Genomic DNA, 16557 nt, shown 5'->3' with positions numbered 1-16557 from the left:
TTCTGAAAAATGTTGTTGAAATCTCTGGAAAATTAGTCAAATTATTCAGTAAATTTATTCATGTGAAACTACCTAAACAATTGAATCAAAATCAACCAAAGATTTTTTTGATGGATTTGTTTGGATTGGAAACCAGGGTAAATTTCTGCCATTCATATGAAGAAAACTTGGTCATACCGAAACTCCTTGAAAGTTCAGCCTTATTTTTCGACAAGAATTCCCGCTATGTATTGTTTTTAGAAATTCTTCTAGTAATTTTATCTATTTTTCCAATTATTTTTTTCGAAAATTATAGAGTCTCTTTAGTGAATTCTCATTAGGGAAATCATTATTACCTGACACCTCGAGTAGGGTATCCTAAAAACATGAAAAATCAGAAGGCAGTGAACATGCTGCTTTATGGTGAAACAGCATAATTTGGATTATTCAGAAAAGAAACTAATTTTGGGAATACAATTGACGCTTGTACAACGGTATTTTTTTTTTTTGCAATGAGATTTTGAAAAATTGCGCTAATCCCATACAACAAGAAGCTAGTTATAACAGTAACCAATCGATCGACAGCCGGAGGGAGCTTCACCAAGTCAGACCGTCACGCTGATGCTGTGTAAGACAAGCATGGTGTTCTCTAAAATAACGTAACCACTGAAGAGATTTTTGTCTAAAACAAGAGTCACGTTATTGTTGTTTGATGAGGGGGACTTTAACCTGATGGTCATTCGTCCCTTACAAGAGCCAAGTACATTGATTGAGAAGATTTTGCTTCGTGTTTATTTTTAATTTCAATTTTAATTTTTACTAGCATCAAAAAATCTAGGGGGGGAGGGGCCTGGATGATTCTGGAAGGGGCCAGGCCCCCTCGGCCCCCCTGTTCCTACGCCAATGGTCACGCCTATTAGAAGCTTGGGTTTGCAGGCAATTGCAGCAGAGCTGTTAAAAATCATCCTCGAAAGTGTCGCTATAGCCGTAGATGCCCTTTTACAGGCATATTCAACGTGGCTAGCGAAGCTGAGCTTGACATCGATCATTACCCCAATTTGCCTGATTTGCTTGGATTCTATGGTGCAATCACCTACCGAGCAAAGCGCCCGTTTCTCGGACTTGCGGTTGTGGACCACCATCACCTCAGTCTTGTGATGGGCCTGTTGGTGGGGGCGATATTTATTAACGCCACCACTGCGATATCCGATGATGAGTCGACAGAGTCGACGAACAAGAGAGAACAGTTACGAATGTACCGCGATCGAATAAAAGTGTATTTAGACCGAGCTCCGTGTGTTAAGTTTTTTCTTTTCTTCCCTCGTTACGTGTCTCCCGTAGAGAAGACTTTTGTCGGGTATTTTCCGCTGCGTTAACCTGCTGGTCGTCGGTTTGCCCACAGGTTATGGGCCAGGAGAGGCCGAAGAAAAGTGCCAGTGAGATTTTCCCACGGAAAATTGGAAAATAGTGCGATTTGTGCGAGGAAACAATTTGGCTTGCTTTCGGCGTGGGGAAGCGGAGCGCTAGTTGAGTCGGTGACGTTGGCGTCGGTAGCGTCGGCGGCGGTACGAACAGTTGCCTGTGTGTGTGTTGCTCGATCGGTTGGGAGTCGAACCGACGCAACACGAGAAGAAAATTCGAGAACGTTAGTTGAGGTTAGAGACGAACGTGTTCGGACGTGTCGCGCGTGTGTGAAGAAATAACTTTCTGCAGTGGATTCGATTTGAATCGAAAATGGCTGAGAAACAAGTGCTATTTCCACGCCTCAACAACCAGAATTATTGTACGTGGCAGCTGCGGATGGAGATGCTGTTAAAGCGGGACGAGTTGTGGTTCGCGGTGAACGACGCGAAGCCGGAACCGGTCACCCCCGCTTGGGTGACAGCGGATCAAAAGGCGTTGGCGTCAATTGTGTTGCTGTGTGAGGATAATCAGCTCAATTTGATTAAAAACGCTGAATCGGCCAGGGATGCGTGGGCCGAACTAAAAAAGTTCCACAGCAAAGCGACAATGACATCCCGTGTGTCGCTGCTTCGGAGGATCTGCAGCCTGAATATGCCGGAAGGTGGAAATGTGGAGCGACACCTCTTCGATTTGGAGGAGCTGTTTGATCGGCTCGAATGCGCTGGTCAGAAGCTGGAGACTCCGCTAAAGGTGGCGATGATTTATCGCAGCCTTCCGGAATCATATGGCGGATTGGTGACGGCGATGGAAAGCCGTCCGGACGCGGATCAGACCATCGAATTCGTCAAGCAAAAGCTTGTTGACGAATATTTGCGCCGAGTGGAACGCTCTGGCGGGGAATCAGGTGAGAAAGTGATGAAGCTGCAGAATAAAGGGCAGAAGAAAAAAGTGTGCTATGGTTGTGGCAAGCCTGGCCATTTTCGTCGTGACTGCCAGTCGCAGCAAGAGAAGAAAGAAGAAGGTTCTCGAAGTGATAAAAAGAAAAGTGCGCGTAAAGCCAAGCAGGCTGTCGAAACGGAAATCCCGATTTGTTTCACGATCGGAAGCAATCGGAGCAGTGGTTCGTGGTACGTCGATAGTGGCTGCTCGAGCCACATGACGAACGAGCGAGCATTTTTCCGCGAACTGAACGAAAAAGTGAAGATTGACGTTGTGTTGGCTGATGGATCGGTGACTAGATCGGCCGGTATCGGAAAAGGAATTGTGAAGTGCGTTGACAGTGACGGCCGCGCGAGAGACATTACCTTCACGGAGGTTTTGTACCTTCCGAAGCTAGACAGTAGCTTGTTGTCAGTGCGAAAATTAACGCAAAAAGGACTGAAGGTGGAATTCGGCGGGTCAAAGTGCACGATAGTGAATACGGATGGGAAAGAAGTGGCAGCGGCAGTGCTTAGTGGAAACCTGTACGAGCTGAGTGTGGCGCACGATGCCAAGCTGAGCAAGGAGGCTCGGCATTCGGATAGCTGCCAGCACACATGGCACCGGCGGTTTGGACACCGCGACCCGGCGGTGCTGCAGCGCATCGAAGCAGAGGATCTCAGCGATGGCTTCCAGGTGACAGATTGTGGAATTAGGCAAGTCTGCGAACACTGCCTGCAAGGTAAACTTTCTCGTACTCCTTTTCCTAAAATGTCAAATAACAGAGCAGGTCGTATTCTGGACCTGGTGCACACAGACGTGTGCGGCCCCATGAAGTGTGTCACGCCCGGAGGTTGTCGTTATTTGATGACCCTTATAGATGACTACAGCCGCTATACTGTGGTCTGTCTTTTGAGACAAAAGTCTGAGGCGGCCGGGTGCATCAAAAGGTTTGTGGCATACGTAAAAACGCATTTTGGAAGAGCACCTTGCGTCATTAGATCCGACGGCGGAGGCGAATACGTGAATGAAGAGCTCAAGGATTTCTATGCCTCGGAGGGAATCCAAGCTCAGTACACGGCTGCCTACTCCCCACAACAGAACGGGGTTGCAGAGCGGAAGAACCGCAGCCTCCAGGAAATGGCAACCTGCATGTTGCTGGATGCAGGCCTCGATAAGCAGTATTGGGGAGAGGCAGTCATGACGGCAGGCTACATCCAGAACCGGATGCCGTCGCGATCAGTGGACAAGACGCCGTTCGAGAGATGGTTTGGAAGGAAGCCATCGCTGAAGCATTTTCGGGTGTTCGGGAGTGCAGCATACGTGCATATCCCGGATGTCAAACGTGGCAAGTTGGACGCGAAGGCTCAGAAGTTGTTGTTTGTGGGCTACTGCGAAGACCGCAAGGCTTACAGATTCCTCGACCCGGAGACCAACAGGATTACCATTAGCCGAGACGCTCGATTCGTGGAGCTGCAGAATGGTTCCTCGACAGTGGATCGTCGGAACGCCCAGGATGGTGAAGAGTGTGTGGTACTCGACTGGGGAATGACCGAAGCTAAGGTTCAGGAGGAGCAGGCCGCACAACAGCAGGTTCAGGAGGAGCATCAAGAGTCGGACGAGGAATATCACGATTTGGAGAGCGAGGATGAAGTTCCTGTTGGCCGAGCCGTGCAAGACCGAAGTCAGAGACCTGTTCGGAGCACAAGAGGTGTGCGTCCGGAGCATCTTCGAGATTATGTGGTGGACGTTGCAATGGCTGTCGAGCAGGAACCTACTAGCTACGTGGAAGCGATTAAGAGTTCCGACCATGCGTTGTGGAAGGTCGCAATGGAAGAAGAGTACGACTCGCTCATACAGAACGGGACCTGGAAACTTGTGGAATTGCCTACCGGAAGAGAGCCCATTGGATGCAAATGGGTGTACAAACGGAAAGAGGACAGCGTCGGTAACGTGACCCGTTTTAAAGCTCGTCTTGTTGCGCAGGGGTTCTCACAACGCCCTGGTGTAGACTTCGACACGGTTTTCGCTCCGGTGGCAACCCAGAACACTCTACGGGTTCTGCTTACCGTGGCGGGGCACAAACGGATGAGCGTACACCATATCGACGTGAAGTCGGCGTATCTCAACGGGCGGTTGCAGGAAGACCTGTATATGGAGCAACCGAAAGGATTCGTACAGCCAGGCAAGGAGAAGCTAGTCTGCAAGCTTGAAAAGAGCCTATACGGTTTAAAGCAGGCGGCTAAAGTGTGGAACGAAACCATCAACGGGATACTGAAGGAGTTGGGGTTCAAGCAGTCACATACTGACCCGTGCTTGTATGTTAAGGTATTGCGAAATGGCGAGCGAATCTATATGTTGATATATGTGGATGATATGTTGCTTGCGAGTACCGATGCTGAGGAGATACAGCGAACCCAAAGGGAACTGGCGAAGCGGATGAAACTTTCGTCACTTGGAGAGATATCGTTCTTCTTGGGGATACGCGTTACCAAGGACGCAGATGGGTTCTACAACCTGGATCAAGAAGTCTACGTGAAGAAGATTGCGAGCCGATACGGATTAAGCGAAGCCAAGGGATCGAAGCTGCCTCTAGATGTTGGTTACTACCAAAGCCGGAAAGACAGCAAGAGTTTGCGGGATAACAAGCGATACCACAGCCTAGTTGGAGCGCTGCTCTACGTTTCGATTAATACTCGGCCGGACATCGCAGCGAGCGTTGCGATTTTGGGAAGGTGTGTGAGCAATCCTCTGGAAGCTGACTGGAACGAGCTTAAGCGCGTGGTAAGGTATCTGTTGAGTACAAGCCACTACAAGCTGAAGTTGTCTACGAACAGATCTGAGCCAATCAAGCTAATCGGATATTGCGATGCGGACTGGGCTAGTGATAGTTCAGATAGGAAATCGAATACAGGATACGTGTATCAGGTCGGACAAGCTACAGTGTGCTGGGCCAGCAGGAAGCAGGCGAACGTTTCCCTATCCAGCATGGAAGCTGAATACATCGCGTTGTCCGAAGCTTGCAAGGAGGTGGTATGGCTTCGGAGACTACTGGCCGAATTCGATGCGGAACAACGTGAGCCGACTGTCGTCTACGAGGACAATACCAGTTGTATTAGTTTCGTGGAGGTCGAGCGCCAATCAAGACTATCCAAGCACATAGATACGAGAATGCACTATACCAAGGACATAGTACAGAACGGAGTGGTTACCCTGAAGTACTGCCCCACGGAGACGATGATTGCCGATGTTCTGACCAAGCCGGTCGGAGGCGTGAAGCAGAGAAAGTTTGCGACTGCTTTAGGTTTGACTGACGAGGATGGTCGAGCCGAAGGTGGTGCGTAACATCAATATCGAGGAGGAGTGTTGGTGGGGGCGATATTTATTAACGCCACCACTGCGATATCCGATGATGAGTCGACAGAGTCGACGAACAAGAGAGAAACAGTTACGAATGTACCGCGATCGAATAAAAGTGTATTTAGACCGAGCTCCGTGTGTTAAGTTTTTTCTTTTCTTCCCTCGTTACGTGTCTCCCGTAGAGAAGACTTTTGTCGGGTATTTTCCGCTGCGTTAACCTGCTGGTCGTCGGTTTGCCCACAGGGCCAGTACTAGTTTCCTAGACCTCACTTTGATAAAAATCTGATTCCCACACCATGATTTACAAGTCATGAAATTCATAAATTGGTTGAGCCGTGATACCAGGACGACAAATCATGGTTCCTGGAGTCATAATCATCATTTTTCATGAACGTAACATCCAGGGCGACAACACAAAGTAGTGCTATTTGCTTCAACTCATTCGCATCGATCACCCTTCATTCATCTCGATAGATTGGTACTGTAGTAAAGTACGTGGCTTTCAATCAGAAGGTTCTTGGTTCGAATCTAGCTCTGCCATTTTTTTTTTTATGGGGCTGTCCATTAATTAGGTAAGACAATTTTAGCGGTTTTTCAACCCCCCTCCCCCTCATGGTAAGATTTTTTGTATGAAAACCAAAAATAATTTGTATGGCGCGTAAGAAATCTTCAACCCCCCTCCCCCCATAAACCCTTACGTAATTAATGGACCACCCCTATGATTCCTCTGCGTTATCGAACCTTCAAACTCCTTAACTTTCGACTGGTGAGTGAAGATTTTGATTCCGAAACATGAATAATTTTAAATAAATAAAAATGTGTGGACTTTACATGATTCTTATTCCGGACGCTTCCTTACTTTTGCCTCATATTCCGGACACTTCGATTCGAATTCCGGACAGGTCAAACAAATCATAGATAAATAAGTCAAATCATCAAATTAAATCGTTAAACTACTAGAGAGACGCCTAAGGAAGTTGGGCATTATAAATTTTCATAGATATCTATGGAAAATGCTTGTTAAAACGAGCCTGGAAAGTGAGAACTTTTGAACGGCGAAAATTGAAACATTTCGTGTGAAATGTTTCCCATACAAAGTAGAGTGTCCGGAATAAGAAGCTGTCCGTAATATGAATCAAAACGGTAAATAGATCCGAAGTGGATGCGCGAATCATGATTTTCGAGCATTCGATGCATGATTTCGAGCATTCAGCTGCAAATTGTGTCGCGTTACGACAATCTGACTCATGATATCGTGAGCCCAAATCATGGTGTATTTTCATAAGATGAAAACACACTGGAATCATGATATCCGGGTGCATAATCATGATTTTGGATTCTGATTTCTACCCGTGCATCCATTCCTCAACTATGGACATAGAGAGCGTTGCTTTCAACTCTACTTCCTCCATCGTTTTGCCATAGACCTAGCCCGAAGGCAGATCGTTTCAAGATTTATAATGTAGACGATTTCAAGTGATTGCAATCGATAGAAATTTCACTAGTATCATGTCTGTTTGTCGGGTGTGCTACTTTTCCCCGAACTCCCAGTTCCCCGAATGCCAGTTCCCCCGAATAACTCGTTTCCCCGAATAGTCCATCTCCCTGAAAAGTTTTTGGCACTCATAATTATCATGATTTGAACCGGATATTTTAAACGCACCCTTCTTTATTCGATCGGCAGTTCTTTTGAGTTTTACAGCCCTCAGCGTTTTTGGTAGTATGTATTATGTCGAGTATGATCAAACACAGACAAAAAGATGGAACACTTAGAACAAAGATCGATCAAAAGCATAGTCGCAAAGTTCGTTTCGTGGTTAGATGGGAACAGGAAGTGGTTTCTGTTCGGATTGGCCTTTTTGCGTGACGTGCTGTATAGTTGGTCTTGGAGATTGAAGTCCAAACATATCCGCCAGGATACCCAGTGGTGTGGAATCTGCTGCTCCGGTTGTTGTTTCACTAGAACGATGCTTGAGGAAGTTTAAGTGCGATCTGATGAGCTTCTTCCGCCCATGCCAATCGTCTAGTAGCACGTTGTAGTTAACTCTACCGATTACCTCGATGATTACGGCCGAAGTCCACTGCCACTTGGTGTTGCTGCGGTAGAGCTTGGCCTAGACCATGTCGCCTTTTCGGAAGTCACGAGGAAGTGCACCATGCTTTCGGTGTAACTGTTCGTCCTTGTGTTGATTGAGGACTACTGGCTTGGCTTGGTCGCGGTGGAGGAGATCAAGAACCGTCTTCATGTTGCAACCAAGCGATTCAGCGCTCTGACGCTCGGAATCGTTTGGTTTTGTTTTTGTTCCAGTTCAGAAGAAATGATCGCCACTTTCCATCACTGCACACTATGTTGTACGGTGGGTATCATGGATAGAAATACAATGCTTTGTAGTGGATGCTACTATAGACATAGTCACATTTACTGCACTGCTCAGTATCTGGTAATCTGGTAAATTATAGTAAACTTGACAGATTTTTGTAGTCGGTTGAAAATCGTTCTTGCAGTTCTCAATTCTACCATGGATTCGGTAGATTATACCAGTGTTGTGAAAAACTCAATTTCTCACAACTCACGCTTGAGATTTTTCAAGCGTGAGTTGTCAATCATGCAACTCAGCAGTCAAAAAATCATGGATGAGTTGGCTCACCTTTTTAACTCATTGTCTCGTTATTCCACAGTTTACTCACACACGGCAATAATTTCTTGTTAGTCTGGTAAAATTATAGTAATCCTTTCTAACGTAAACAACAACATTCGGGTTTCACGAGTTTTTGTCGGATTTTGCGACTGAATCATTTTTTACGGTTTGAGTTGATTGAGTTGATTTTGCATCAAAATCTCAAGCGTGAGATTTGCGAAGCAGATCTCTTATGAGTTTGCTCTCACGGGAGAGCGTATTGATTGATATTTTGAGTGTGAGTCTATCAACACTGGATTATACAACAAAATTTGTTTGCGTGTTAGTAGCTAACAGTATAGGCTCAAACGCAATGATAGCGGAACGGCAACGGAAAGCGGAACCGGTTCACCAGCATGAATCACACCGTCTTGACTGAGCTGTCATTGAAAGAAAGTGAACCAACACTGAGTCGACAAGCATGTTATAGTTCATGCTGGTGAACCGGCTCCGCTTTCCGTTGCTGTTCCGCTATCATTACGTTTGGGCCTTTAGTTCACCACCCTGTTACTGAAGATTGTTCAAGAAAGATCAATCGTGGAACTGGCGTTCGGATAGATGATATTCGGGAAAATCAAGCACAATCCTGTTTGTCACTGCTAATAGTAAAAGAAATTGTCCATTTTCGTCCATAGGGTCTGGATCCCGAGTCCCTGATGTTCCGTGACGGGCGACGAAAAATCGACATGATCTTATGCTACGAGGAGGAAGACGAAGGTGTGATGACAGAGATTGAAGCACTGAAACGGCATCAGCGCAAAATTTTCCAGGAAAGCCTCGTCAAGGAAGGGTTGGAAATAGAAATCGAGCACAAATCACAATCGTTCGACGAAAAAACGTATTTCATTAAGGTGCACATACCGTGGCGAACGGAGTCCCGCTACGCTGAAGTTATGAACCTGAAATTACCGGTCAAACGGTTCATCACGATCAGTGTGAAGGTAAGAAGAATCAATAAAATCATTTCATTGCTTTCGCTAACGAGTTCAACGAAAAATCTAAGACACGGTCCAAATAAGGATCGAAAAGGGATGAATTGGTAGAAAAAAGTTACACTGAAAAGTACCGTTTTTGTAGCACCGAGTAGTACTGTTTTATTGCTTTATGTAGTTTTCAAAACTTACGAGAGCAGGAGCACGCACATCACGAGGGTACGATGCGCTCTCAAACCATGTGATTTCAACTAAACTGTGATTGAACAAATATCTATAACTAAAATTTAAAAAAAAAAACAATTTTATAATTCCAGGAGGAGGAATCTACTCTAAGAAAACACCAAAATAAGTGGCTTGCCTACTGGAACAAGCTTATGTCTGTGACTGAGTACAACTACAGTCGAATCGAGAAGGAGCCGTCATTCTACTCGGCGACAGCCAACGGTAACCCAGAGGAACAGTTTATAGTTAAGGATCGATGTACCACCTACAACAGTGCTCAACGCAGTCTGATAGTGATGCAAATTTTAATGCGAACGCGATTCGATGAAACCGAAAAGGCTAACAATGTCGGAATCAAAAGACTGCTGAACGATGGAACCTATCTCGCGTGTTTTCCACTTCACGAGGGCCGGTATGAGCGGAATCACTCATCTGGAGCCATATTCGATAGGCGTTTACTGTATTTGGAGTGGGCCCGGCCGGCCAAATGGTACAAGAAACAACCGCTATGCCTCATTCGAAAGTACTTTGGGGACAAAATTGCTCTGTACTTTTGCTGGTTAGGGTTTTACACTAAAATGTTGTATGCTCCAGCCATCGTTGGATTTTTCTGTTTCCTGTATGGATTGGCATCTATGGATTCCAGCGATAACATTCCAACGTAATGTTTTTGGATCATCACAATGAACATTTTAACAGCAAATAACTTGTCTCATTCCAGGAAAGAGATTTGCGATGAAAATGGACCGGGAAACATCACATTGTGTCCTCTCTGCGATCGAGCCTGTAGCTATCAACAGCTATCGGAATCGTGCTTATTTGCGCAGTTGACGTACTTGTTCGATAACCCATCTACGGTATTCTTCGCCATCTTCATGTCGTTCTGGGCAACGACGTTTCTGGAAATGTGGAAACGCAAACAATCGGTTCTGATATGGGAGTGGGATCTACAGAACATCGAAAATGAAGAAGATACTCGTCCCGAGTTCGAAACGTCCGTTAAAACGTTCCGGACGAATCCGGTTACCCGCGAAAAGGAACCCTACATGCCAACTTGGGACCGTGCCATTCGATTCTTCGCAACGTCTAGTGCCGTCCTGTTCATGGTAAGGCATATTCTGTTTCATTCATTGCTCCTTAAAGCAGCCTATGATGAAGCTGATCTTTAGGTAGTGAAGAACTTTGATCAGTAAAATAACTTTCGCAACTTTAATTTTAAAAAATAAGTGAAAGAGATTCACTAAAGTCTTTGAACGTTCATTGTGTTTTTGAGCAAACAATTCAGTGACTTTATTTTCTTTCATTGCAGATAGCAGTAGTTTTAGGCGCCGTTCTGGGGACTATCATTTATAGAATTTCACTCGTATCTGTGATCTATAGTGGCGGAGGTCGATTTTTCCGCAAGCATGCCAAACTCTTCACCACGATGACTGCTGCCTTAATCAATCTTATCATTATTATGATTTTAACTCGAGTAAGTTGACCTTGGTTCTCAATTTCCTTTCCACTAACATGTGTCCTACCCCTCTAGATTTACCACAAACTAGCTATCTACCTAACCAATTTAGAAAACCCTCGTACACAAACGGAGTACGAGGACTCGTATACCATCAAAATATTCGTGTTCGAATTCATGAATTTTTACAGTTCGCTGATCTACATTGCGTTCTTCAAGGGACGCTTTTTCGACTATCCGGGAGACGACGTGGCGCGGAAGAGTGAATTCTTCCGCCTGAAGGGCGACATCTGTGACCCGGCGGGGTGTTTGAGTGAGCTCTGCATCCAGCTAGCGATCATCATGGTAGGAAAACAGTGCTGGAACAATCTGATGGAGTACTTTTTCCCGTAAGTATGAAGAGTGTTTTCATCTAGGATAGCTTCCTCTCAGTGATTATGAATACCTGCCTAAGTACTCTGAAGAGTAGTCGTGCCCAAGCCCATCAACAGCACCTTATCACAGGTACTGCACTTATCGAGCGATGAACCGTGATACGATTACTTATAAGATCTTTCCAAACAAAATTGACGTGTTGGAGCACCAACTATCATCGCAAGGAAAATATGAATCTGCATACGCGAAGCAGCTCGAGACGTCATTACCGGAAGGAAGTGAGCTTAATACAACCCCTCTTGAGGATTACTGGAATACAATTCGCGATGACGGAGGCAATTACCACAGTTGACCCTATGCGTGAAGCTCCGATTTCTTTGCATGGCAAAGCATAGGAAGTCAATTTTCAAATGCTTCTAAAAAATTCAAAACTAAATTTAATTAAATTCTGTTAAGTGTATGGGGTTAGATTTATGATAAGCTATACAATCCGCAGAATATCGAGGAAAAAATATAAAAATCAAAATAATGCGTCTATAATGTAGCCCATCAATAGTCTATCAACATGTACTGAAAAGAATTTAAATAGCTATTGTAATTAATTTTATATCAGCATTTGAAATTTAACTTCCTATACCTTGCCGGGTTAAATTTTCGACGCTTCACGCATAGAGTAAACTTTTTCCAGATGGCAGCACCGTACCTTCGTTAGAGCGAATAAGTGCAGCCATCAACGATGCAGTTGAGAGCAACGTCGGATACGTTGGACGAAGTCAACGAGACAATTGGTTTGACGAGGAGTGCATGCATATTCTGAAGGTACAGAATATAATGTGGACTCGCCTAGGAAATGGACCAGATGCTACGTAGCGCTGAAATGTGCAAGTTGAGGATCAATGTACGGTATCATAAACGCCTATGCCTCACTCCGGAAGCACTGATGATGACAAGGACGCATTTTACGCGCAGCTCTAAAGCGAGTACGACCGTTGCCCAAGCCACGACGTCAAGACCATCATAGTAGATTTAAACGCTCAGGTTGGCCAGGAGAGGAGTTCAGACTAACAATTCGAAAGTTCAGCGCCAACGGCAGACGAACGAGAATGACCTAAGACTGCTGAATTTCGCCACCACCAAGAACATGGTCATTCGTAGCACCTATTTTCAGCACAGCCTTCCGTATCGATAGACCTGGAGATCATCACAGCAGACGGAATCATAAATCGACCACGTTTGGTCGATTGGACTGATGACTATCCTGTGATGGTGAAACTGCGCCTCAAACTATCCGTCATCAATATGTACTGTATCGACGCCCGCCTCGGTATAACCTAGCACGACTGGCACAACCGAACGTCGCCCCCGCATACGTGCACCATCTCAAGATAGCGTTTCCAGAAGAGGACGAGCTTGATGAGGACTGCAGAAGAACCATAAAAGCGGCCATCAACAACGCAGCCGAGAGCATCGCCGGGTACGTGTAAAAGAGGACATGTAACGATTGATTTGACGAAGAATTTGGTTTGGGAGGAAAAGGATGCAGCGGAGGCTTTAATGCTGCAGCGGAGGCTTTAATGCTGCAGCGGAGGCTGCAATGCTACTGCAAGGAACGCGACAAAACGTGGAAATATATAAAAGAAACCGAAAGCAGCAAACCCGCCTATTCTGGGACAAAAGGCGCAGCTTGGAAGAAGAATGTGAAGAAATGGAGCAGCTGCATCCTTCACAAGAGACGCGAATGTTCTATGAGTAGCTTAACGGATCCCGAAAAGGCTTCGTGTCGCGAGCCGAAATGTGTAGGTATACGACTGTAAGCCTTTTTTGATGGACGGAATTGAGGTAACTGAAAGCTGGAAGCAGCACTACGACGACCACCTGAATGGCACGGAGAACACAGGCACAGAGGGTCACGACAGCGGAGAAAATGACTATGCCAGTTCTGCGAATGATGGAAACCAACCTGTCCTCACATTGAGTAAAGTTAAGGATGCCATCAACTATCACAAAAACAACAAGGTGACTGGTAAGGATTGTATTAGAGCTGAACTTATCAAAATGCTTTTGGAGATGTTGACCGCCTGTCTGCATCGGCTGATTGCCAAACAGAACAGCTGCCGGAGGAGTGGAAGCAAGGGGTCCCATCTACTAAACGGCGACAAACTGGAATGTGAAACTATAGTGCGATCACTATCATGAATTCCGCCTACAAAGTGTTATCCCAGATTATCATCCGTCGTATATCACATCATAGCAAATGAATTTGTGGGAAGTTACCAATCTGGTTTCATCAACGGCCGCTCGACAACGACGAACCAAATCTTCTCTGTACGGCAAGTTGTCCAGAAATGCCGTGAATATCAAGTCCCAACGCATCATCTGTTAATCAATTTTCAAGTGGCTTATGCTTATCAACCGCGAAGAGCTATGGAAAATCATGGACGAGTACAGCTTCCCCGGAAAGCTCACAAGACTAATAAGAGCAACGATGGCATGAACGATGGACGGTGTGCAGAATAGCGTGAAGATTTCGGGCGAACATTCCAGTTCGTCCGAATCCCGCCGGGTACTTCGACAGGGTGATGGACTTTCATGCCTGCTGTTCAACATTGCGCTAGAAAGTGTCATGCGGAGAGCCGGGTTCAATAACCGAGATACGATTTTCACAAGATCCAGCCAATTTGTTTGCTTCGCGGATGATATGGATATTGTCGGCAGAACATTTGGAACGGTGGCAGACCTGTACACCCACCTGAAACGTGAAGCGACAAAAGTCGATGAATGCGTCAAAAACAAAGTACATGCTGATAGGCGGAACCGAGCGCGACAGAGCCCGCCCAGGAAGCAGTGTTACGATAGATGGGGATACTTTTGAGGTGGTTAATGAGTTCGTCTACCTTGGATCCTTGTTAACGGCTGATAACAACTTTAGTCGTGAAATACGGATACGCATCATCAGTGGAAGTCGCGCCTACTATGGGCTCCAGAAGAAGCTGCGATCGAAAAAGATTCACCCCCGCACCAAATGTATCATGTCCAAAACGCTAATGAGGCCGATGGTCCTATATGAATATGTAGCATGGATCAAGCTGGAGGAGGACCTGCAAGCACTTGGAGTGCATCACAGCGAGGTGGCTTGATTGGCGTAACATCGTTCTTGGGGTTTTATTAAATTAATTGATGTAACACCAAGTAAATAAAATAATAGCTCTGCAAGTTCTTTCAAAAGTACAATGTCAATACATCTCGCAAAGCGCCGAGATGTGCAGGGATGGGAGCAAATAACAGGCAAACATGAGCAGTTCCGGAGTTATTCAGGATTGTTTTGAGGTGCCAAAATTGGCCACATCATCCCTTCAACGGATATCTCAGGATTCTGATTAGCTAGACGGTTGGTGTTTTCGGCAAAGTGGTTCAGTAGAAAAAGGGCTATCTGGCAGTCAAAAATCTGTTTGGGAATTCGTCCGCTAGGTGGCGCTAGTAACAAACATTCTTCGATCCTACGTATCTTCAGATCCTGATGAACTAGATGGTTGATGTTTTCGGCATAGGTGTTCATCAAAACGAGGGCTATCTGGCGGTAAAAAAATCTGTTTGGAAATTTGTCCCCTAGGAGTCGCTAGTGAACCATTTTCTTCAAACCTCTGTATCTTGATATCCTGATACGCTAGATGGTTGGTGTCTTTAGCAAAGTGGTTTAGCAGATCATGGACTATCTGGCGGTAACATATTTGTTTGGGAATTTATTCGCTAAGAGACGCTTGTAACAAATCATCTTTCTGTATGTCGCGATCCTGACGAGCTACAACCTTTTAGCTGTTTTCGGCAACTGTTAGGGAAAGTGTACCAGTTATGGCTATAGTGGTTCCCTGTTTGGACATATGTGTTTTCTCAAAAACATTCACATTTTAAATATTTTTGATTGCTTTCACATCAAGATATATGTCATATTAAACTACATAAACAAACAGAATTATCAAAAATTTGAATATGATCAAATTATCACGTATGGCGAAATAGGGAACCTTTATGTCCATAACTGGTACACTTACCCTAGTTAAAAATGTGATTAGTGACGTGAATGATTTCTCCAGAGATCCTAAAGAATTACTCCTGTTAGTTCTCCAGTAATTCCTGTAGAAATTCTTCCAAGCATAAGAAATTTCTTTAGGTAGACTTCTTCAGATTCATCCAGGAACTATTCCGGAGATTCATTCATGAATTTCTCCAGGGATTACACTAGGAATTTCTTCAGAGGTTCTGCCAGAAATTCATCCAGGGATTCTACTAGAAATTACTTCAAGAATTCTCGCAATGATATCTCCAAATAGATTTCCAAATAATCTTCCTCTAATTCCCAGGGAACTTTCCCAAACATTCGATATTGGCCTCCGAAAATTCCTGTACACATTTTTTTAGAGATTTCCTGATGAATTCCTCCAATGGTTTATTCAGAAATTGCCCTAAGAGTGCCTCCAGGGATTCTCCCAATTTCTTTTTTCAGGAATTGCTCGAGGAGCTCCTTTAATGAAGAAGTTTTTGAAAAGCCCCTGGATAAATTCCTGAAAGAAAGCCCTTGATGATCCCTTCCAGGAAAAACATATGGAAAATTCTCCGAAGTATTACTTGAATGAATTCTTACAGTAATCTCTAGAAGACATTGACAGTAAATTCTAAAAGACCATAGATGAATCCTTGCCTAATCCCTGGAGATTCCTTGGAAAACCCTTAGAAAAAACCTTCGCGGCTTTCAATGTGTTATTCTAGAACAATTTCCGTCGTCTAACACTTGTAGGGAACATGTTCTTCGAAAGTTATTGGAAGAAGGAAGAAAGGCTGACCGATCGACAACGGACCAGATCGTTACTATTCGGCAATTTTTCAAAATTGCCGTGATTATCAAGTTTTAACAAACCACCTTTCCATTGGTGTCAAGGCGGCATACAATAGCAAACAGCTTTCTCGGGAAGTAAACGTGTTTGATCAGAATGTTGTGCAATAGTGTGTATAATTGTCTGAAGTGTTCAGAGAAACACTCCAGTTCGCTGGCTTCAGTCAAACGCTCCACGCTGGCAGAAACTCCATGGAAGCTGACATAGTGATGGGCTGGGCGGGTATGTTGCTAATGACAGATAGCAACCCTGCAAAGACAGTGTTCGAGTCGGGTTCAATTCGTATAAGAAGGCATGAAGTAGGGTAACAGTCGTATTTTGGACCCCCTAAGGAAGTGATT

General features: G+C 44.9%; 1 protein-coding gene and 1 long non-coding RNA gene across 3 annotated transcripts in view; one reads left to right on the top strand and one right to left on the bottom strand.

The window, feature by feature from the left end:
* The window catches only part of LOC5569542 (anoctamin-4), a 44882-nt gene that overhangs the window by 14569 nt on the left and 13756 nt on the right, over positions 1-16557 (top strand). For both annotated transcript variants that reach the window (XM_021848739.1, XM_001652805.2), the window contains exons 4-8: positions 8975-9280; positions 9589-10157; positions 10218-10602; positions 10806-10970; positions 11028-11341. In XM_021848739.1, coding sequence (XP_021704431.1) covers positions 8975-9280; positions 9589-10157; positions 10218-10602; positions 10806-10970; positions 11028-11341 — 1739 coding nt within the window. The remainder of the gene's footprint in view (positions 1-8974; positions 9281-9588; positions 10158-10217; positions 10603-10805; positions 10971-11027; positions 11342-16557) is intronic.
* On the bottom strand, positions 7369-8185 carry LOC110677687. Its single transcript, XR_002501133.1, has 2 exons — positions 7719-8185; positions 7369-7631 (listed from the first exon to the last, which is right to left on the bottom strand). It is a non-coding gene; the product is annotated as an uncharacterized LOC110677687 (long non-coding RNA).

This window comes from Aedes aegypti, chromosome 3 (genome assembly GCF_002204515.2).
Source record: "Aedes aegypti strain LVP_AGWG chromosome 3, AaegL5.0 Primary Assembly, whole genome shotgun sequence".
Classification (NCBI taxonomy): domain Eukaryota; kingdom Metazoa; phylum Arthropoda; class Insecta; order Diptera; family Culicidae; genus Aedes; species Aedes aegypti.
Note: the sequence above shows the minus strand (reverse complement) of the source record. Positions and strands in the feature narration are given on the sequence as shown.